This window comes from Benincasa hispida, unplaced genomic scaffold, assembly GCF_009727055.1.
Source record: "Benincasa hispida cultivar B227 unplaced genomic scaffold, ASM972705v1 Contig285, whole genome shotgun sequence".
Classification (NCBI taxonomy): Eukaryota; Viridiplantae; Streptophyta; class Magnoliopsida; order Cucurbitales; family Cucurbitaceae; genus Benincasa; species Benincasa hispida.
In genome coordinates, this window is record NW_024064780.1 from 603701 (window position 1) to 618219 (window position 14519).

At 35.0% G+C, this 14519-nt stretch overlaps 2 protein-coding genes across 3 annotated transcripts; both read right to left on the minus strand.

Annotated features, from left to right (window-relative positions):
- Window positions 1-395: 395 nt before the first annotated feature.
- Window positions 396-3665, minus strand: LOC120069206 (putative transferase At4g12130, mitochondrial). The gene is made up of 5 exons (XM_039020890.1): window positions 2435-3665; window positions 1575-1828; window positions 1340-1438; window positions 1041-1199; window positions 396-914 (listed from the first exon to the last, which is right to left on the minus strand). The coding sequence occupies exons 1-5, from the start codon at window positions 2905-2907 to the stop codon at window positions 688-690; spliced, it is 1212 nt and encodes a 403-aa protein (XP_038876818.1). The 5' UTR covers window positions 2908-3665; the 3' UTR covers window positions 396-687.
- Window positions 3666-6028: 2363 nt separating this feature from the next.
- LOC120069236 (peptidyl-tRNA hydrolase ICT1, mitochondrial) lies at window positions 6029-10495 on the minus strand. 2 transcript variants are annotated; one of them, XM_039020945.1, is made up of 8 exons: window positions 10140-10495; window positions 7503-7562; window positions 7328-7410; window positions 7045-7109; window positions 6920-6953; window positions 6680-6750; window positions 6475-6579; window positions 6029-6377 (listed from the first exon to the last, which is right to left on the minus strand). In XM_039020945.1, exons 1-7 carry the CDS (start codon window positions 10483-10485, stop codon window positions 6489-6491), a joined length of 750 nt encoding a protein of 249 aa, XP_038876873.1. In that variant the 5' UTR covers window positions 10486-10495; the 3' UTR covers window positions 6029-6377; window positions 6475-6488. The 2 variants fall into 2 exon arrangements, with proteins under 2 accessions (XP_038876873.1, XP_038876872.1); XM_039020944.1 differs by having other exon boundaries at window positions 6029-6374; window positions 10140-10494.
- Between the last annotated feature and the right edge of the window lie 4024 nt (window positions 10496-14519).

Here is a 14519-nt window from a genome sequence, read left to right on the forward strand (position 1 = left end):
CAACGTGCTGAAAGATGGTTTAGAGTTCCCCCTTTGTTTTAAAATACCTTTGGATTACAAATCCCTTGGAAAGTTGTCCCAATTCTAGAAAGGAAATTGAGACCTAGACACCATTCAAAACTCTATCGAACTACTTGAGTGTAGACTTGACCCAGACAACTTTCTAAGAAAATATTATTTCTGGGTGTTGTTTGAATTGAAGCAGCTCAAAGCAGCTGTTCAATAAAATAATAATAATAATAATAATAATTGTGTCAAGAAAAAGGAACACGGGGTTAAATGGTTGATTAGGTTGCACCTAATCATTGTACTTCATATTAATCTTACACGACACTTTGAAGCTTGGAAGATCAGAATAAAGAATAACTTTAAAGGTCAATTAAGAAAACTCAAACTAGACCAAAAGTGATAGGACTTAATTTGAACAAGAAAGATGTTCATGTGGGATTTTTGTCCCATACATAAGCCTGCTGAACAAAACTTAAATCTCATCTAAATTTCAAGAAATAAGAATTGGGTTTAAATACAAATATTATTCAACCTCTAAAGTTATAATTGAAAGTTTTGAAGGTTCATACATCTGAATTATTAGTGAGCTAGCTGACAATAAACAAAACCATGCCTGAAAGATATGCAGAATCGATCAAACTTAGCAGTTCCCTAACTCTATGCACCAGCAGTATTGTGTTATTGATGCTCTTGAAACCATTTGGCCGGCCACCAATCCGGTCTGACGGTTTCAACCCTCACGCCTTCAAGACCTTGTATGGCCAAACTTTGTGATCCTCTGAAAGCTTCCTCCAAGCGCAAGAGACCAAGTCCACGATACCCAAGTGCAGCAATCACATTACCTGCTTTCTTGTTGGATGCAGAGTTGATCACTTCCGATCCGGATGATACTTTCTGCTCTACATCTGAAGCAGAATCAAGTGGTTGTTTACTGTTATAAGACTTTAACAGGCAAGAAGAATCCTGATAAACAAGGTTGTGACAGTGAACATTAAGCTAGGCTTGAACCAATTAGTAAATAAATTGGTTACCTTCCCCTCTGTCGTTTAGAAACTTCAAAGGAACCACACGTTTACGGATAACTCCCCGGTGGTGTGTGCGAGCGACAAGCTCTTGCCCTACATAGCAGCCTTTGTCGAAACTTATTGCATTTAGACCCACCAAGTTGTATTCAAGAGGGATTGCCTCACCTGTAAAATAATAGAAAACGATCCAAACCAAAAGATCTAAGCATTCGACATTCACAAGCCACTTGATGCAACTTAGCAGTAGAAAACTAACCGAAACATAAAGAAACCATCATATACAACGACGAGACATGAAAATGAACCTTTTTGAATCTCAGTTGAACCTTCGGTAACTCCCTTCTCCAATCTCCACAGTACATAATTATCTTCATCTGTTTCTTTATCTGCCTCAATAAGGGGAGCTTTAAACAAATACAATCGGGAGACACTATCAGAAGAATCTTGGCAAGAATCCATGCATATGATGAAAGCATAATCCAATTAACTTCATAGTACTAAAAAATTCATAAGACCCCTTAGAGCATGAGGGAAACATACGTGTTTGGTTAGATGGAAAAATCCCTCTGAAACCAAGGCATTCCAATCTTGGATCTTGAAACCATTGCCAACCAATGTCTTCCCCACGCGAAGCTGACATTGCTGCTGGATCAACATTAGCACCCCACCCAACACTGGCAGCCTCTGGTTCCTCTGCAGAGGAAGCTTTTCTAGAAAGCTTTTCACCAAAGCGTTGCCAGCAAGAAAACTCCTCTGCCACATTCTCAATATCAACCTTGGACCTTAAGCGGTATCTGTAAAGCATAATGGAAGTTAAAAATGGATTTTTATAGGGCGATAAGTTATTAAAATATATGATTAAATCCTATTAAATTTTCTTGCTTATAGTTATCTTGTTTTGGTCCTAAATCTCAAATACCTATGCTTCAGCCCTTCAACTTTCGAACATTTTGTTTTAGTCCCAATATAAAAAAGAAACTACCATAGTTACGTTAATCTTTCATTAGTTATTTCCCAAGAACCTAAATCTATTTGAAAACTCGATACCCAGCCTACTCTGAGAGGTATGCTTTGAATTCTCAAACAAGCCATTTCCAACTTAAGAAACTGCTAGAACCAGTGCATTCAACTACAAGTTCTTCAACTTAGAGGATATCTATCATGAAGGGCAATGATCACTGCACAAGAAAATTGTATGTAACATGATCAGACTCAAAATGGACCAAAAACATTGCAATTCAATCATATTCAGCATTTCTAAAAGGGTATCATTCAACTTATCTAAATCCAATCAAACCATCAAACCACCAAACTCAAAACAAAAAATCATCAAACAAACAAACAATTTGAACCAAAACAAGAAAGAACAGTTTAAGCAAAGGAACTAACAAAGAGCTCACTTCTTTAGCGTCACCAAAAGCTCATCCAACACAGAAGAATCCACATCGGCCATCAATTCCACCGGCTCATCCGAGGCCGGACCAGGCCCAGAGCCAGTCCGATCAAGCTTCTCCTCAGGCCTAGGCGGCCTATACAAAAAGAAATCATATAAAAACCTCCCTTGTGGCGTCAACATAGCCGCATACATAGGCAGAACCGACACCGGCGCCAAATTGGGGGTGGGCAACGATGACGTTTTATCACTTGGGGGTTCCCCAAACCGCCGCACATCGTTGGTCAACAGGCCGTGAAGGAACTTGACGGTGTCGGGACCCCGAAATCGAATAACAGAGCGAGATTTCAAATGGGCGGCCATTGGCCCACCTGCGTTGTTGAAGTGGGAATGGGTGTTGGATGAACAAAACCCACGACGGCTTTTGTATCCATTGGCGAGTAATTTGCAGAAATGGGAAGTGAGTGTTGAACGGTGCATTTTGTGGATTGTTCTTCTTGTGCGATTATGGTAATGGGTTTGCTTAAAGTGAAAATCAAAGGAAGGGAATTGTGGGAAATGACGCGTGTTAGAGAGGAGCTATGAACTTACCGCCACGTATATGGAAAGCTTTGAGATTTTAACATTCTGCGATGTGTTTGATGAAAGTCCTCTGAGAAGCTACTGTCGACACACGGTGAAATTGGGTCGGGTCGGTTGCGACAGGCAGGACCCGAACAGGTCCTATCCCCAAAGAAGGTCGGATCGGGTCAATACGGAATAAAACCCAGACCCAACAACAATGGCCACACTCTTTTGGTCCCCATATCCCCAAAGTCCAGGTTCTTCCAACATAGTGCACCGGCGAAGAAGCAAAATCCAGCAACGATGAGTACTCGTTGGGAGCCCGGCTGCCGAGGATCCGAGAACCGGGCTGACAGAGAGGGGAATGAGGGAGACTAGCAACGACGACCCGGAATCAAGAAGATAATCGGACGGCGATCCGGCGGACAGCCATCAACGGCGAACGACGACTAGGGACGGACGGCGATCAGCACCAATACCAGCGGCGAACAACAAACGACTGAGGAGAGAGAGAGGTGGGAATGCCGAATGGAAAAAGGATCGGTTGAACCGGCCAACCGAACCGTCGATTCGATTAGAAAACTGGCCGGACCGATGGTTCGGTTTCTTACTCATCTCGATTAGGGGTGTTCAAAAAAATTCGATGGCTCGAAAAAACCGATCAACCCAACTCAATCCGTACGATTTGAATTCGATTATCAATTTATTTGAATTGGATTAGGTTCAAATAAATAAAAATTTTATGATTTGATTGGTAAGAGTTTACTTAATATAATCCAAACCAACTCGAACCAACATGAGTTTATTATTAATTTTAAAATATATTTTTTATTACTTATAACACAATTATTTATATATATATTAATTTTAATTTTATTTACTTTCAATATTTTTTTAATAATTTATTCTTCAGTAACTCATAAAAGTAATTTCTTTGCATTTTAGAAATGAAATTTTCACTATATAAATTAAAATTGAGTTGTTAATCTTAATTTAATATATAAGAACAATTAAATTAGATTTTTATATATTTACGTTTTACTTATTTTTAGAACAAAATTTTAAATAAATGACCCGATTAACCAGAATCAACTCAACTCAAATATTTTATGGTTGGATTAGGTTGAATTGGATTCATTTTTTAATAAGGGTCATTTTAATTGAAAAAATTTACAATTAAAACAATTGAGTTAGATCTAAAAAGTCTTTCAACCCAATCTAACCCAACACATGAACGCTTCTACTCTCTCAATTAGGATAGTATTAAAAATTGTTAGCCAATTTGCAAAAGTAGTGTTGATTTTGATTTTATTTACCATTTAGCGTACAAACGAAACCCATTCAACTTTTTTTTTTTTCCCTAAAAGATCTCGTTCCTTATTTCAATTATAATCCCTCGACATGTATAAATATTTATTTATTTAGATTTTCTTTATAATATTTTATTTTAGATTTAAAAAAAATCTTTTTATACAGTTTGTATTTAAAGTCCCTTTGATCTCCCATACCACAATTTGAGAATTTATATCGTGTATGTTGCACAGTTTAAAACTTATTACTTATTAGGAAAATATGGTAGTTTTAAAATAATCTTCTTACAAAATAGTTTTTCAAGAGAAAAATCTATTTTATTTTAAGATTTTAGGGAAAAGGATCCATTTTAATCCAAAATACATCCAAAATTCATACATACACATCAAAGTTAAAAGTCATACATTCACAAAATAACGGTATTTTTTTAGCATGAATATATAAGTACACTAAATCGACCGTACATCCAAAATCCATAAAGGCATCAAATTCAAATCTTCAAAACTTCAATCTTCGAGTCTTTAGATCTTTGACCTTCAATTCCTCTAACCTTCTTTAGTAAATTTTTTTATTATAGACTTAAATTAGATTAGGATTTGGATCCGAGCGATTTTATATCAATCCAATTTATAATTTCATGCTCAATCAAACTAGCCAAACTAATCAATCATTATCTTTCTTTCCTTTGCTTTGTCATGCTTGCACTTGAGACTAAAATAAGTATTGACGAGTAGATTCCATTAAAAAAAAAAAAAAAACCTAAACCCCTTGATGACCTACTTGTTTTTTATTATTATTATTATTTATTTTCTTTTCATACATAGTACTTTATACGATTAAGATAAAAAATAGTATTCTTTTTTACCTCAAGTACAAAGGTTACATGCACAAAATTGTAAAATACATGTGAAAACTTTAAGTTAGTATCACAAAGTATTAGAAATTTAAGAAAATATGAGTTTAATTGAATGGTTGCATAAAATAGTTAACAAAACAAAAACAAGTAGAAAATTTAACTCTACATCCTAAACATAGTTTTATCAATTTCACAAAACATTATTACCTGAAACTTTGTGTGCCAAATGCTCCCTAAAATGCAATTAACTTGAACTAAATGTCAAAATCAACTTAGCCCATAAAAATTAATTTTCAAACCAATTGACAAAGTAAATTTAGCCCATTGATACTTGGTATTTACTCCCTCTCTTAAGAAAATCAATCTCTAAATCTTCTACCATTAAAGTTCTGTCATTGTCACTATCTCAAATCTTTTTTGTGTCCACTTTCCTTTAGCATACAAGTTGTTGAGTTCAGGAAAAGAAACACATGGAATCCCTCACCAACTACTAAGCTCTTCCAAAATCAGTGGTAATGAGCTGGGTTCTTGCTTATAAATAAATAAAGGGGGTTAGTATTTCTTTGGAGGGTGTGGATCATTTTGGTGAGTGTCTATTGTAAGACTTGGAAGAGAGATAGACTTCTTGAAAGGCCATTGATATTGTAATTTCTTCAATGACATTGAAGAATAGATAAAGATATAGATACCTTTACCCTTTTCTATTTTCTTGTCTTTGGATACCTAACAAATTTATGTAGCAACAAAAAAAGAAAACCAAGGATGCAGTACAACAAGCATAACTACACTACACTTCCTGGTAAAATTACTTATTTTGCGTATCATGTTTTTGGAAATGAACCAACTTAGGCATGCATATGACATCGACAAAGCAAATAAAAAGAAGCTATAACTGAATTGATATTAGTTTAACATACTGACGAGACGAGACATTGCGTGTCAATGTTCTCGCAAGTCGCATCAGAAGAGAGGTTCTATAAAATTTAATCTAAGCCGGTGCTTCAAATATATCATTCACCAATCAAGTGAAAAAAAAAATTGTTATCTTGTATCTATTTCTAGCAAATTTCCAGAAATCACCTGAGAAGGAAGCAAATCTCCCAGTCCTAGTCCTCTGCTTTTAACAGGTTTTTCTCTGAATGGTTTCTTCATTGCACCAGAAAATCATAGTATTACCTTTTGATTTTGTATTATCTTCCTGAGTTGAAAGAGCAAGCTGCTAAGTCCCAATCGGAAAAAACAAAATAGAAACAAGTCAGTAACCTTTGTGAGAAAAAAATTGGGAAGTATGAAGTTGTAATGTTGATGAACTCTACAGTTAGCAAGATGATTAATCCCAACTGTTCCGACTCCTTCGAAACGCCTTCTTATCAGACAGGACCTTCTTGCTTTTAAGGCGCTTCTGTTCCCCAATAGCCGCCCTTTACAAAAATACAAAAAGTAAACCTCACAATAAACAAATTGCGGGAGCTACATAAACTTTTTGGAAATCAAGTGACCAAGGAAGGTGAAAGATCTCACATCTTAGCAATTTTCTTCTTTTTCTCTTCTGAGGGAGGTGGCGGGACATAAGAAGCAGCATCAATTATAGCCTAATTTTCAGATAGAAATAAGCCATTCAATGGAAATTTATATTCAGTTAGGAAACAACGGCAGAATGCTGAATCTACCATACAAGAAACGGCCACATACAATGTTATTTTCCATATATTCTCCATCAGATAGACAAGAAAAGAAGGATCTAATGAGAAGGAAATGTACCTGAAGTTTCTCCAAGGCATCTTCAATGTTACCCCTGAAGAAAAGAAGAAAAAAGTTAACAAAGTCTTCTTTGGTAGAACAAACATGGGAGGAAATGAGAAAAGATGATGAGGACAGAAGTTAACTTCTGTGTTCTAGTTTTTGTGGATGAAATTACAAGCTCTCCATCCTTGTTGATCCGATTTTTCTCCTGTTCCGAAGCAGGAAGCAATATTCATGTCAAGATAGAGACAGAAATCAAGGAGTAATATCATGGTGAAAGATTTATGAACACTTGAACCACTTCCAATTTTATGTATGATTTTGAAAGAAAGACGGAAAGAAGATATTTGTAAAGTTTAGCGCCTCCAAAATAATATCATCTAGTGGAGAAGAGGCAAGATATGGAACAGAACTTGAGTTACAAACCATTTGTATAATCCTTTCCCTGATTCTCTCGCTTAGCCAATATGCATCTTTAACATTGAAGCGCATGTCAACCTTCGTGTTCACTGCACTATCATTTACAGAAATGATACCTTATAAAGAAACAGCAACTCTAAAGCAGAAATAAAACCAATCAGAACAAAGAAAATAAACTGACCTTTGTTAACATTCTGACCTCCCGGCCCACCACTTCTTGCAAAATTCACAGTGACATGGTCTGAGGGACAGGAAAAGAAAAATCACACTTGAAGATATTGATTGAGAGTAATCCTATCACATTCACCGTCTTAGCAATTGCTAATGAGGGAACCTTTTTCTTTTAAGGCTAGGAAAGTACAGGCAATTTGTATTAACTTTTTCCATTTTAGGATATATTAGCCAAAGACTTTTTGTGTTTTGTCAACAAAATCATCCTAGCACCAACTTCGTAGACAAAATTTGATAGAGTAATTAAATATATAAAGAATGGGAAAAGAAATAAATGATTTGTACATTTTACTGATGTTCTGCTGCAATGGAGGGAAAAGGACTAAGGTTTTATGTGGGGAAAGTTTTAGTGAGAAATTACAAGAAAGAGATTAGCCATTTTAGGTAGTTCAGGACAAAGTATGGGAAGGAGAGGTTGAACTTTTTGGAAGTCAAGAATCTAGTAAAATAAATCGATGCTAATGTCTCCTATACTGTGTTGTGCCTTGGCTTCAACATCCTTACCTCAACTCATGTTACAAGTTCCAACTCGTTTACTGAGTTCCCTTCTAAAATCTCCTCCACCAATATCGAGTGTTAGCTGACACGAAATTGCATAAAATCCACAATCTCTCCAATGCTTGTGGCACTCCCCTCTCGACTCTCCTGTTTGGATGCAAGAAACCATTTACATTATACCACAACAGAATAGGAAAAGAAGAGTCTTGAACTCAGCCAGCTCCACAGTGATCTACAATTATTGGCCCGTTGGAACATGCCAGTGTTTCCTATCTAATTTCTAATCTTAGCCTCATATTTATCTCTCACTATGTTGACTGCCAGGCATGTCTTTCTGATCTTAAAATCCAACATTTGGTTTTCTCTTTTCACCCACAAAAGCTAGTAACTCAATTTTTCATCCCACGTTCTCAAATCATCTCACTTCCTCTTTCTCAATTCATTTTAATACCATTTTCTCCTATCAAACATTAATTGGCTAGAATTCTCCTGCCACTAATAGCTCCTTTTTCTCGAGGACAAGCACCTTTTTTTTTGTATGCCTTTTAGCATAGCTTCAAATCACGTCTATTTCTTACAAAGAATCTAGGTCTTCAATCCTACTCTGCATCCCGTTTCTCTTTTCCATGATGAAAGATTTTCCCTACCAAAAATTTTCTCAAGGACAACATGATATATTAATTAGAAAAAAGAACAACGGAAATGGGGAGAAAGAATTGATCTACCATAGGCCAAAAGAGTTGTAAAGGTGTCTTCAATTGGCTAGAATGTCAATTATAAGTGTAACTAAAAGAGCTCCTAGAATGAGTTCACCATGTAGACACAAAAAAACAAACCAAAAGTCTAAGGGAGAGGCTGGGAATATCTCCAAAGCTTCCCATTGAACACTTCTCAAGCCAATGATTCACTGCAGCAATAATTATCTTAATCCAGAATTTGCTAGTTTTCCGCGGAGCCCTTTCCATGAAATATTTTGAGCCAGAAAATCAACCACCTTATGGGGTATACACTATTTAAGGTTGAGAACTTCACAAAGGAAAGCTTATATTTTCACATAAAATGGGGACGGCATAGCATATCAAGGAGGAGATAAACATGTTGGGATTCTTCTATTTGACTGTATCCAATGCACTTAGCTTTCCACTTTCCATGTTAAAATTCCAAAAGAAAAATCACACTCCTAGTGCGTTTTCCTTCTCCACTCAAATATGAAGACCTATGCTTTTACTAAGACTCTAGAACCTATCATTTCACCCTCTATATGTTTACACATGATGAACTAGAGAGAGTTCCTTAGGAAGAGGAAGAGAGTATAAAAATCTATCCTCTTCCAACCTGCGAATTGCATTCCTACAGATTGAAAACCAGAGGATGGGAACGGCAACCACTAAGTTCTCTCTCAATGGAAATTGCACAGGAGAAGGTTAAGAGGGAACCTAAATTCCATAACCTGCCATCCTCCATATCACTCAGCCTGAAATTCTCAATCAAGAGTTTAAAGAGAAACAATCTTCAAACTCCTTTTATTAAGATTCCTCTTAATCCCAAATTTCAATAAGCATTAGCATAATCCCAAACATCTTTAGTAGTTCTCTCTTTATTGGTTGAAAGTGAGTGCATTTCAGAGACCCAAAATCAGGCAGGAAAAGGACATTCAAGGGTTCAAGGCGATTCCATAGGGCTTATGTATAATGTACTTTGAAGATAGGTTAATAACTGAACAAAATCCAGGAGTTTCGATTCTTCCAACACTCATTGGACAACAGAGTTCATCTTCTTCAAAGAATCTGCGAGCTTCAATAGATGTGAGCTACTTTCTACACAGAAAATTTAGGGTTAGAGAAAAAGACTTTATGGACGTAGAAAAGTGAATCTATATCGACTTCAGCTGGAACTAAACCACAGTAGTCAGTAAAGCAAAGCAACAATCACTTTATCAAAACACAAACAATAGTCAATCGAGCTCTCCCTTCGCTATGCTTCTATACTACCCCAATCAACATGGTAGAACAAACTCAAATCCAGAACTAAAGAAGTGATGGCTAGTTCCGTAGCATTTCAATCCGTAATCGAGTTTAATAAAACATACCGAGAGTGATTTTAGGGGCGGGTTCGCTGTCAGCCAATAGAGCGCGCTCCTCCGCCTCTTGCAACAGCTGCTGAACCTGAGACAGCCGGGAAGACACCTTGCCTCCGGCACCGGCCGAGTCCGAAGCGGCGCATAGGACACGACCGAAACTGATCTCACGCAGCCGGAATCGCAAAGCGGCATTGGGATTGTGCAAAGTTATAGGGAAGATTGGGGGTGATGATAGAGTAAAATAAGGTTGGGAATGAAGGATTTCTCTGAGGATCATGTTTGTGATGGTTCTAATGACCGTCATTGTTTTCCAAACCACCTTCAGCCTGGGGAAGACGAATGAACGGTTCTTCATTTTTAGGCAAAATTGAAATTTCTGTCTTTTATTAAAATAATAATAACAATAATAATAATCATAAACATATTATAAATATTATAATAAAAATAGATGCCTATTAGTGCCAAACCTTGGTGTTCTAGAAGATCAAATGACATTCTCCTACTATCCTACGTATCTTTGAAAATGTAGTCCATATGTTTTACGAGTACACATCCTTAGTGTCCAACTAATTTCACCTCTTACTTGCCAATTCTCCTCTAAATAGTGGTCATTTTATGGATTTTGTAGGGAGGAGTGATGATTGGTGAGCAATCCAAAAGATTGGGAATTAGTGGAAAATATTGAGAAAATTTCATGATTTTATCATTTTTATCATTTTCTTTATTTCTTTATTTTATTTAAGTTATTTATTTTATATCTAGATATATTTATATTTTTTTATATTCTTTTGTTATTTATTTATTTTATATATTATATTATATTTATTTATTTTAATATTATATTTTGTCGGCATTCGTGTTCTCATTGTGCTCCTCAAATTCACAACACGTTATCAGCACGAGCTCCTATTATTTTTCCTACTAAAGGTAGGTCCTAAAGGTATGTCGATTTTTTTCTCTTCATTATAATTAATAAATTTAATGTTATTTTGCATATTTAATATCTATTAAATTTCTAATATAAATATAATATTTTACAATAGTGTTGCCATGATAAATCTTACAAAATCAGAATTTGTTGCCTTTGGCAGTAACGACAGTAATTATTTGTCATGAGTACTTGATGCCGAAATCCACATGGATGTTATGAATCTTGGAGAGACTATTAAAGAAGAAAATATGACATCCAGTCAGGACAAAGCAAAAGCTATGACTTTCCTTCGTCATCATCTCCACGAGGGATTGAAAATGAAGTATCTTATAGTAAAAGATCATCGTGTCTTGTGGAAAAATTTGAAAGAGAGGTATGGTCATAAAAAAACAGTTATTCTTCCTAAAGCTCGTTATGAGTGGATGCACTTGAGGCTACAAGATTTTAAATCAGTAAGTGATTACAACTCCACATTATTGAAAATCACTTCGAAATTGTTGTTATGCGGAAAGAAAATTATTGATGTTGATATGTTAGAGAAGACATTTTCTACATTTCATGTCTCAGATATGTTCCTACAGTAGCAATATCAAGAGAAATGTTTTAAATAATATTCTGAACTAATTTCATGCCTTCTCATGATCGAATAGAATAATGAGTTATTAATGAAAAATCATGAATCTCGACGAATCGGGACGACACCATTCCTTGAAGTCAATGTTGTGAATTTTAATAATAATCATGGTCAAATTCGTGGTTGTGGTAGAGGTCGTGATCGTGACCATAGAAGAGGAGGAAATAATTATTATTTTCGTGGTGGTTGTTCTAATCATTCAAATTTCAAAAGAACTACACAAAATGATGATCACAAAGGAAAAGTTTTACAAGATAAGAGTTCAAAAAGTGTTGAAAATAAATGCTTCCCATGTAGAATGACTGGGCATTGGTCACGTACCTTAAACACTTAGTTGATCTCTATCAAGTATCCCTGAAGGTAAAAGAGAAAAATGTGGAAGCAAATTTTGCATACCAAGATAATGACATATTTGACTCATCCCATATGACAAATTTGGATGTGACGGACTTCTTTGAATCCCTTGAAGAGAAAATTGGCAGAACTGATGAAACATCAAGTGTTTCCTTTGACTTTAAAAATATTTAGACTTAATGTTGTTGTTTTTGTTCATCTCCATGTTTTTTCCCTCTTAGTAGATGTTAACTTTTGTATATTCCAAATGTTGTTTTTCTTATTGTAATTATTTTCTTTTAATGAATAAATTTGGATCATTTTCATATGTTGGGTGACTAAAAAATGAGTAAAGAAGAACTATATTTGGCAGACAGTGCAACTACACATACAATACTTACAAGTATAAAATATTTTTTCAAACTGACAATGTTGGAAGCAAAAGTCAATACATTATCAAGTTTTGCAAACCTAGTTGAAGGGTTTGGAAAAAAAAATATTATTTTGCCTAGAGGAATAAAATTGACAATGCATTGTTTTCTAGTCAATCAAAGAGAAATCTACTTAGTTTTAAAGATATACTTTTCAATGGTTATCATATTGATATTAATAGAAATAATAATATGGAGTATCTTTACATCATATCTACTGTCTCATGAAACACGTACATTGGAATAGTTGCCTACTTTATCTTCTAGAGTATATCATACACATATACGAGTAATTGGAACATATGCAACAATGAATCTGAAGTTTATGAATTCAGACATATTTATAATTTGGCATGTCAGATTAGGTCATCCAGGATCTATAGAATTCAAATGGACATCCATTGAAGAGCCAGAAATTCTTCAATCTAATGAATTATCATGTGATGCTTGCTCTCAAGGCAAATTAATAATTAGACCATCACCAACTAAAGCGGAAACTAAATTACCTGCATTTTTAGAAAGAATTCATAGTGATATATGTGGATCTATTAACCCACCAAGTGGACCACTTAGATATTTTATAGTATTAATAGACGCATCCAGCAGATGGTCACCGTGTGTTTATTATCAAGTCAAAATTTTGCATTTGCAATATTACTTGTTCAAATAATTAAGTTAAGAACACAATTTCCTAATTACATAATTAAGACCATTCGTCTTGATAATGCTAGTGAATTAACATCCCAAGCTTTTGATAATTATTGTATGTCAATTGGAATGAGTGTTGAACATCCTGTAGCTCATGTTCATAACACAAAATGGTTTAGCAGAATCATTCATAAAACATTTGTAGTTAATAGTTAGACCATTGTTTATGAGAGCTAAGCTTTCTACATCTGTATAGGGACATGCTATTTTGCTTGCAACATCATTTGTATGCATTAGATCAGTAGCCTATCATAAATACTCGCCATTACAATTAATTTATGGTCATGAGCTAGATATTCCCCATCTGAGAATTTTTGGATGTGCAGTATATGTTCCAATTACTCCACCATAATGTACTAAGATGGGCCCTCAAAGAAGGTTAGAAATATATATGTTGGATATGATTCCCCATCAATTATTAAATAACTTGAACCCCTGATGAGTGAAGTATTTACTGCACATCTGTTGATTCTCATTTTAATGAGACAAATTTTCCAATATTAGGAGGAGGAATTAATAATTGGAAAAAGAAATTATATAGAATGCATTGTTATTGTCTCATTTAGATCACCATATAGAATAGTGTGAACCTGAAGTTCAGAAGATAATTCATTTGCAAAATATAGAAAATCAATTACTAGGTGTATTTATAGATGCAAAGAAAGTAACTAAGTCACATATACCAGCTACAAATATTCCACCGAAAATTGATATCCCAACACAGTAAGTTGTCACTAATAAATCTGGAACACGACAGAAGCAAGGTAGACCAGTGGGTTCTAAAGATAAAAATCCTCAAAAACAAATTATAGTTAAAAGTCAATAAGACTTGGTTGATGATGTAAATACCCATGAAGAAATCCTTGACATGACTAGTGAGGAAGGTGAAATGCCTAAAGATAATAATGAGATTTCAATAAACTATGTCATGACAGAAAAAAGATGGAACCGGACTCATTTAGTTATTGACAATATTTTTGCATATAATGTTGCTCTTAATATTATATCTAAAAATGAAGATCATGAACCAAAATTTGTTGAAGAATTTTGACACAGAAAATATTGGCTTCAGTTAAAAGAAGCAATCGAGGCAAAATTAAACTCATTTTCAAAAGGTCAGGTTTTTGGACCAATAGTTCGAACACCAGAAGGTGCCAAACCTGTGGGATACAAATGGGTATCTGTGAGGGAGGTCACAAGATATAAAGCAAGACTAGTTGCACAAGGTTTTTCACAAAGACCTAGTATTGATTATGAGGAGATATATTCTTCGGTGGTGGATGCAATTACACTAAGATATTTAATTGGTTTGACTGTGTATGAAAATATGGGCATGCATCTTATGGTTGTAG

Excerpts from the sequence above, each read along its gene's own strand:
- LOC120069206 (XM_039020890.1), bottom strand. The coding sequence starts at position 2,907 with ATGCACCGTTCAACACTCACTTCCCATTTCTGCAAATTACTCGCCAAT. Across the intron at positions 1,829-2,434 it reads CTTTTGGTGACGCTAAAGAA|ATACCGCTTAAGGTCCAAGG; the intron begins GTGAGCTCTTTG and ends TATGCTTTACAG. Across the intron at positions 1,200-1,339 it reads TTCAACTGAGATTCAAAAAG|GTGAGGCAATCCCTCTTGAA; the intron begins GTTCATTTTCAT and ends ATTATTTTACAG.
- LOC120069236 (XM_039020945.1), bottom strand. The coding sequence starts at position 10,485 with ATGAAGAACCGTTCATTCGTCTTCCCCAGGCTGAAGGTGGTTTGGAAA. Across the intron at positions 7,110-7,327 it reads GGGAAAGGATTATACAAATG|GAGAAAAATCGGATCAACAA; the intron begins GTTTGTAACTCA and ends GCTTCGGAACAG. Across the intron at positions 6,580-6,679 it reads AAGAAGAAAATTGCTAAGAT|GGCGGCTATTGGGGAACAGA; the intron begins GTGAGATCTTTC and ends ATTTTTGTAAAG.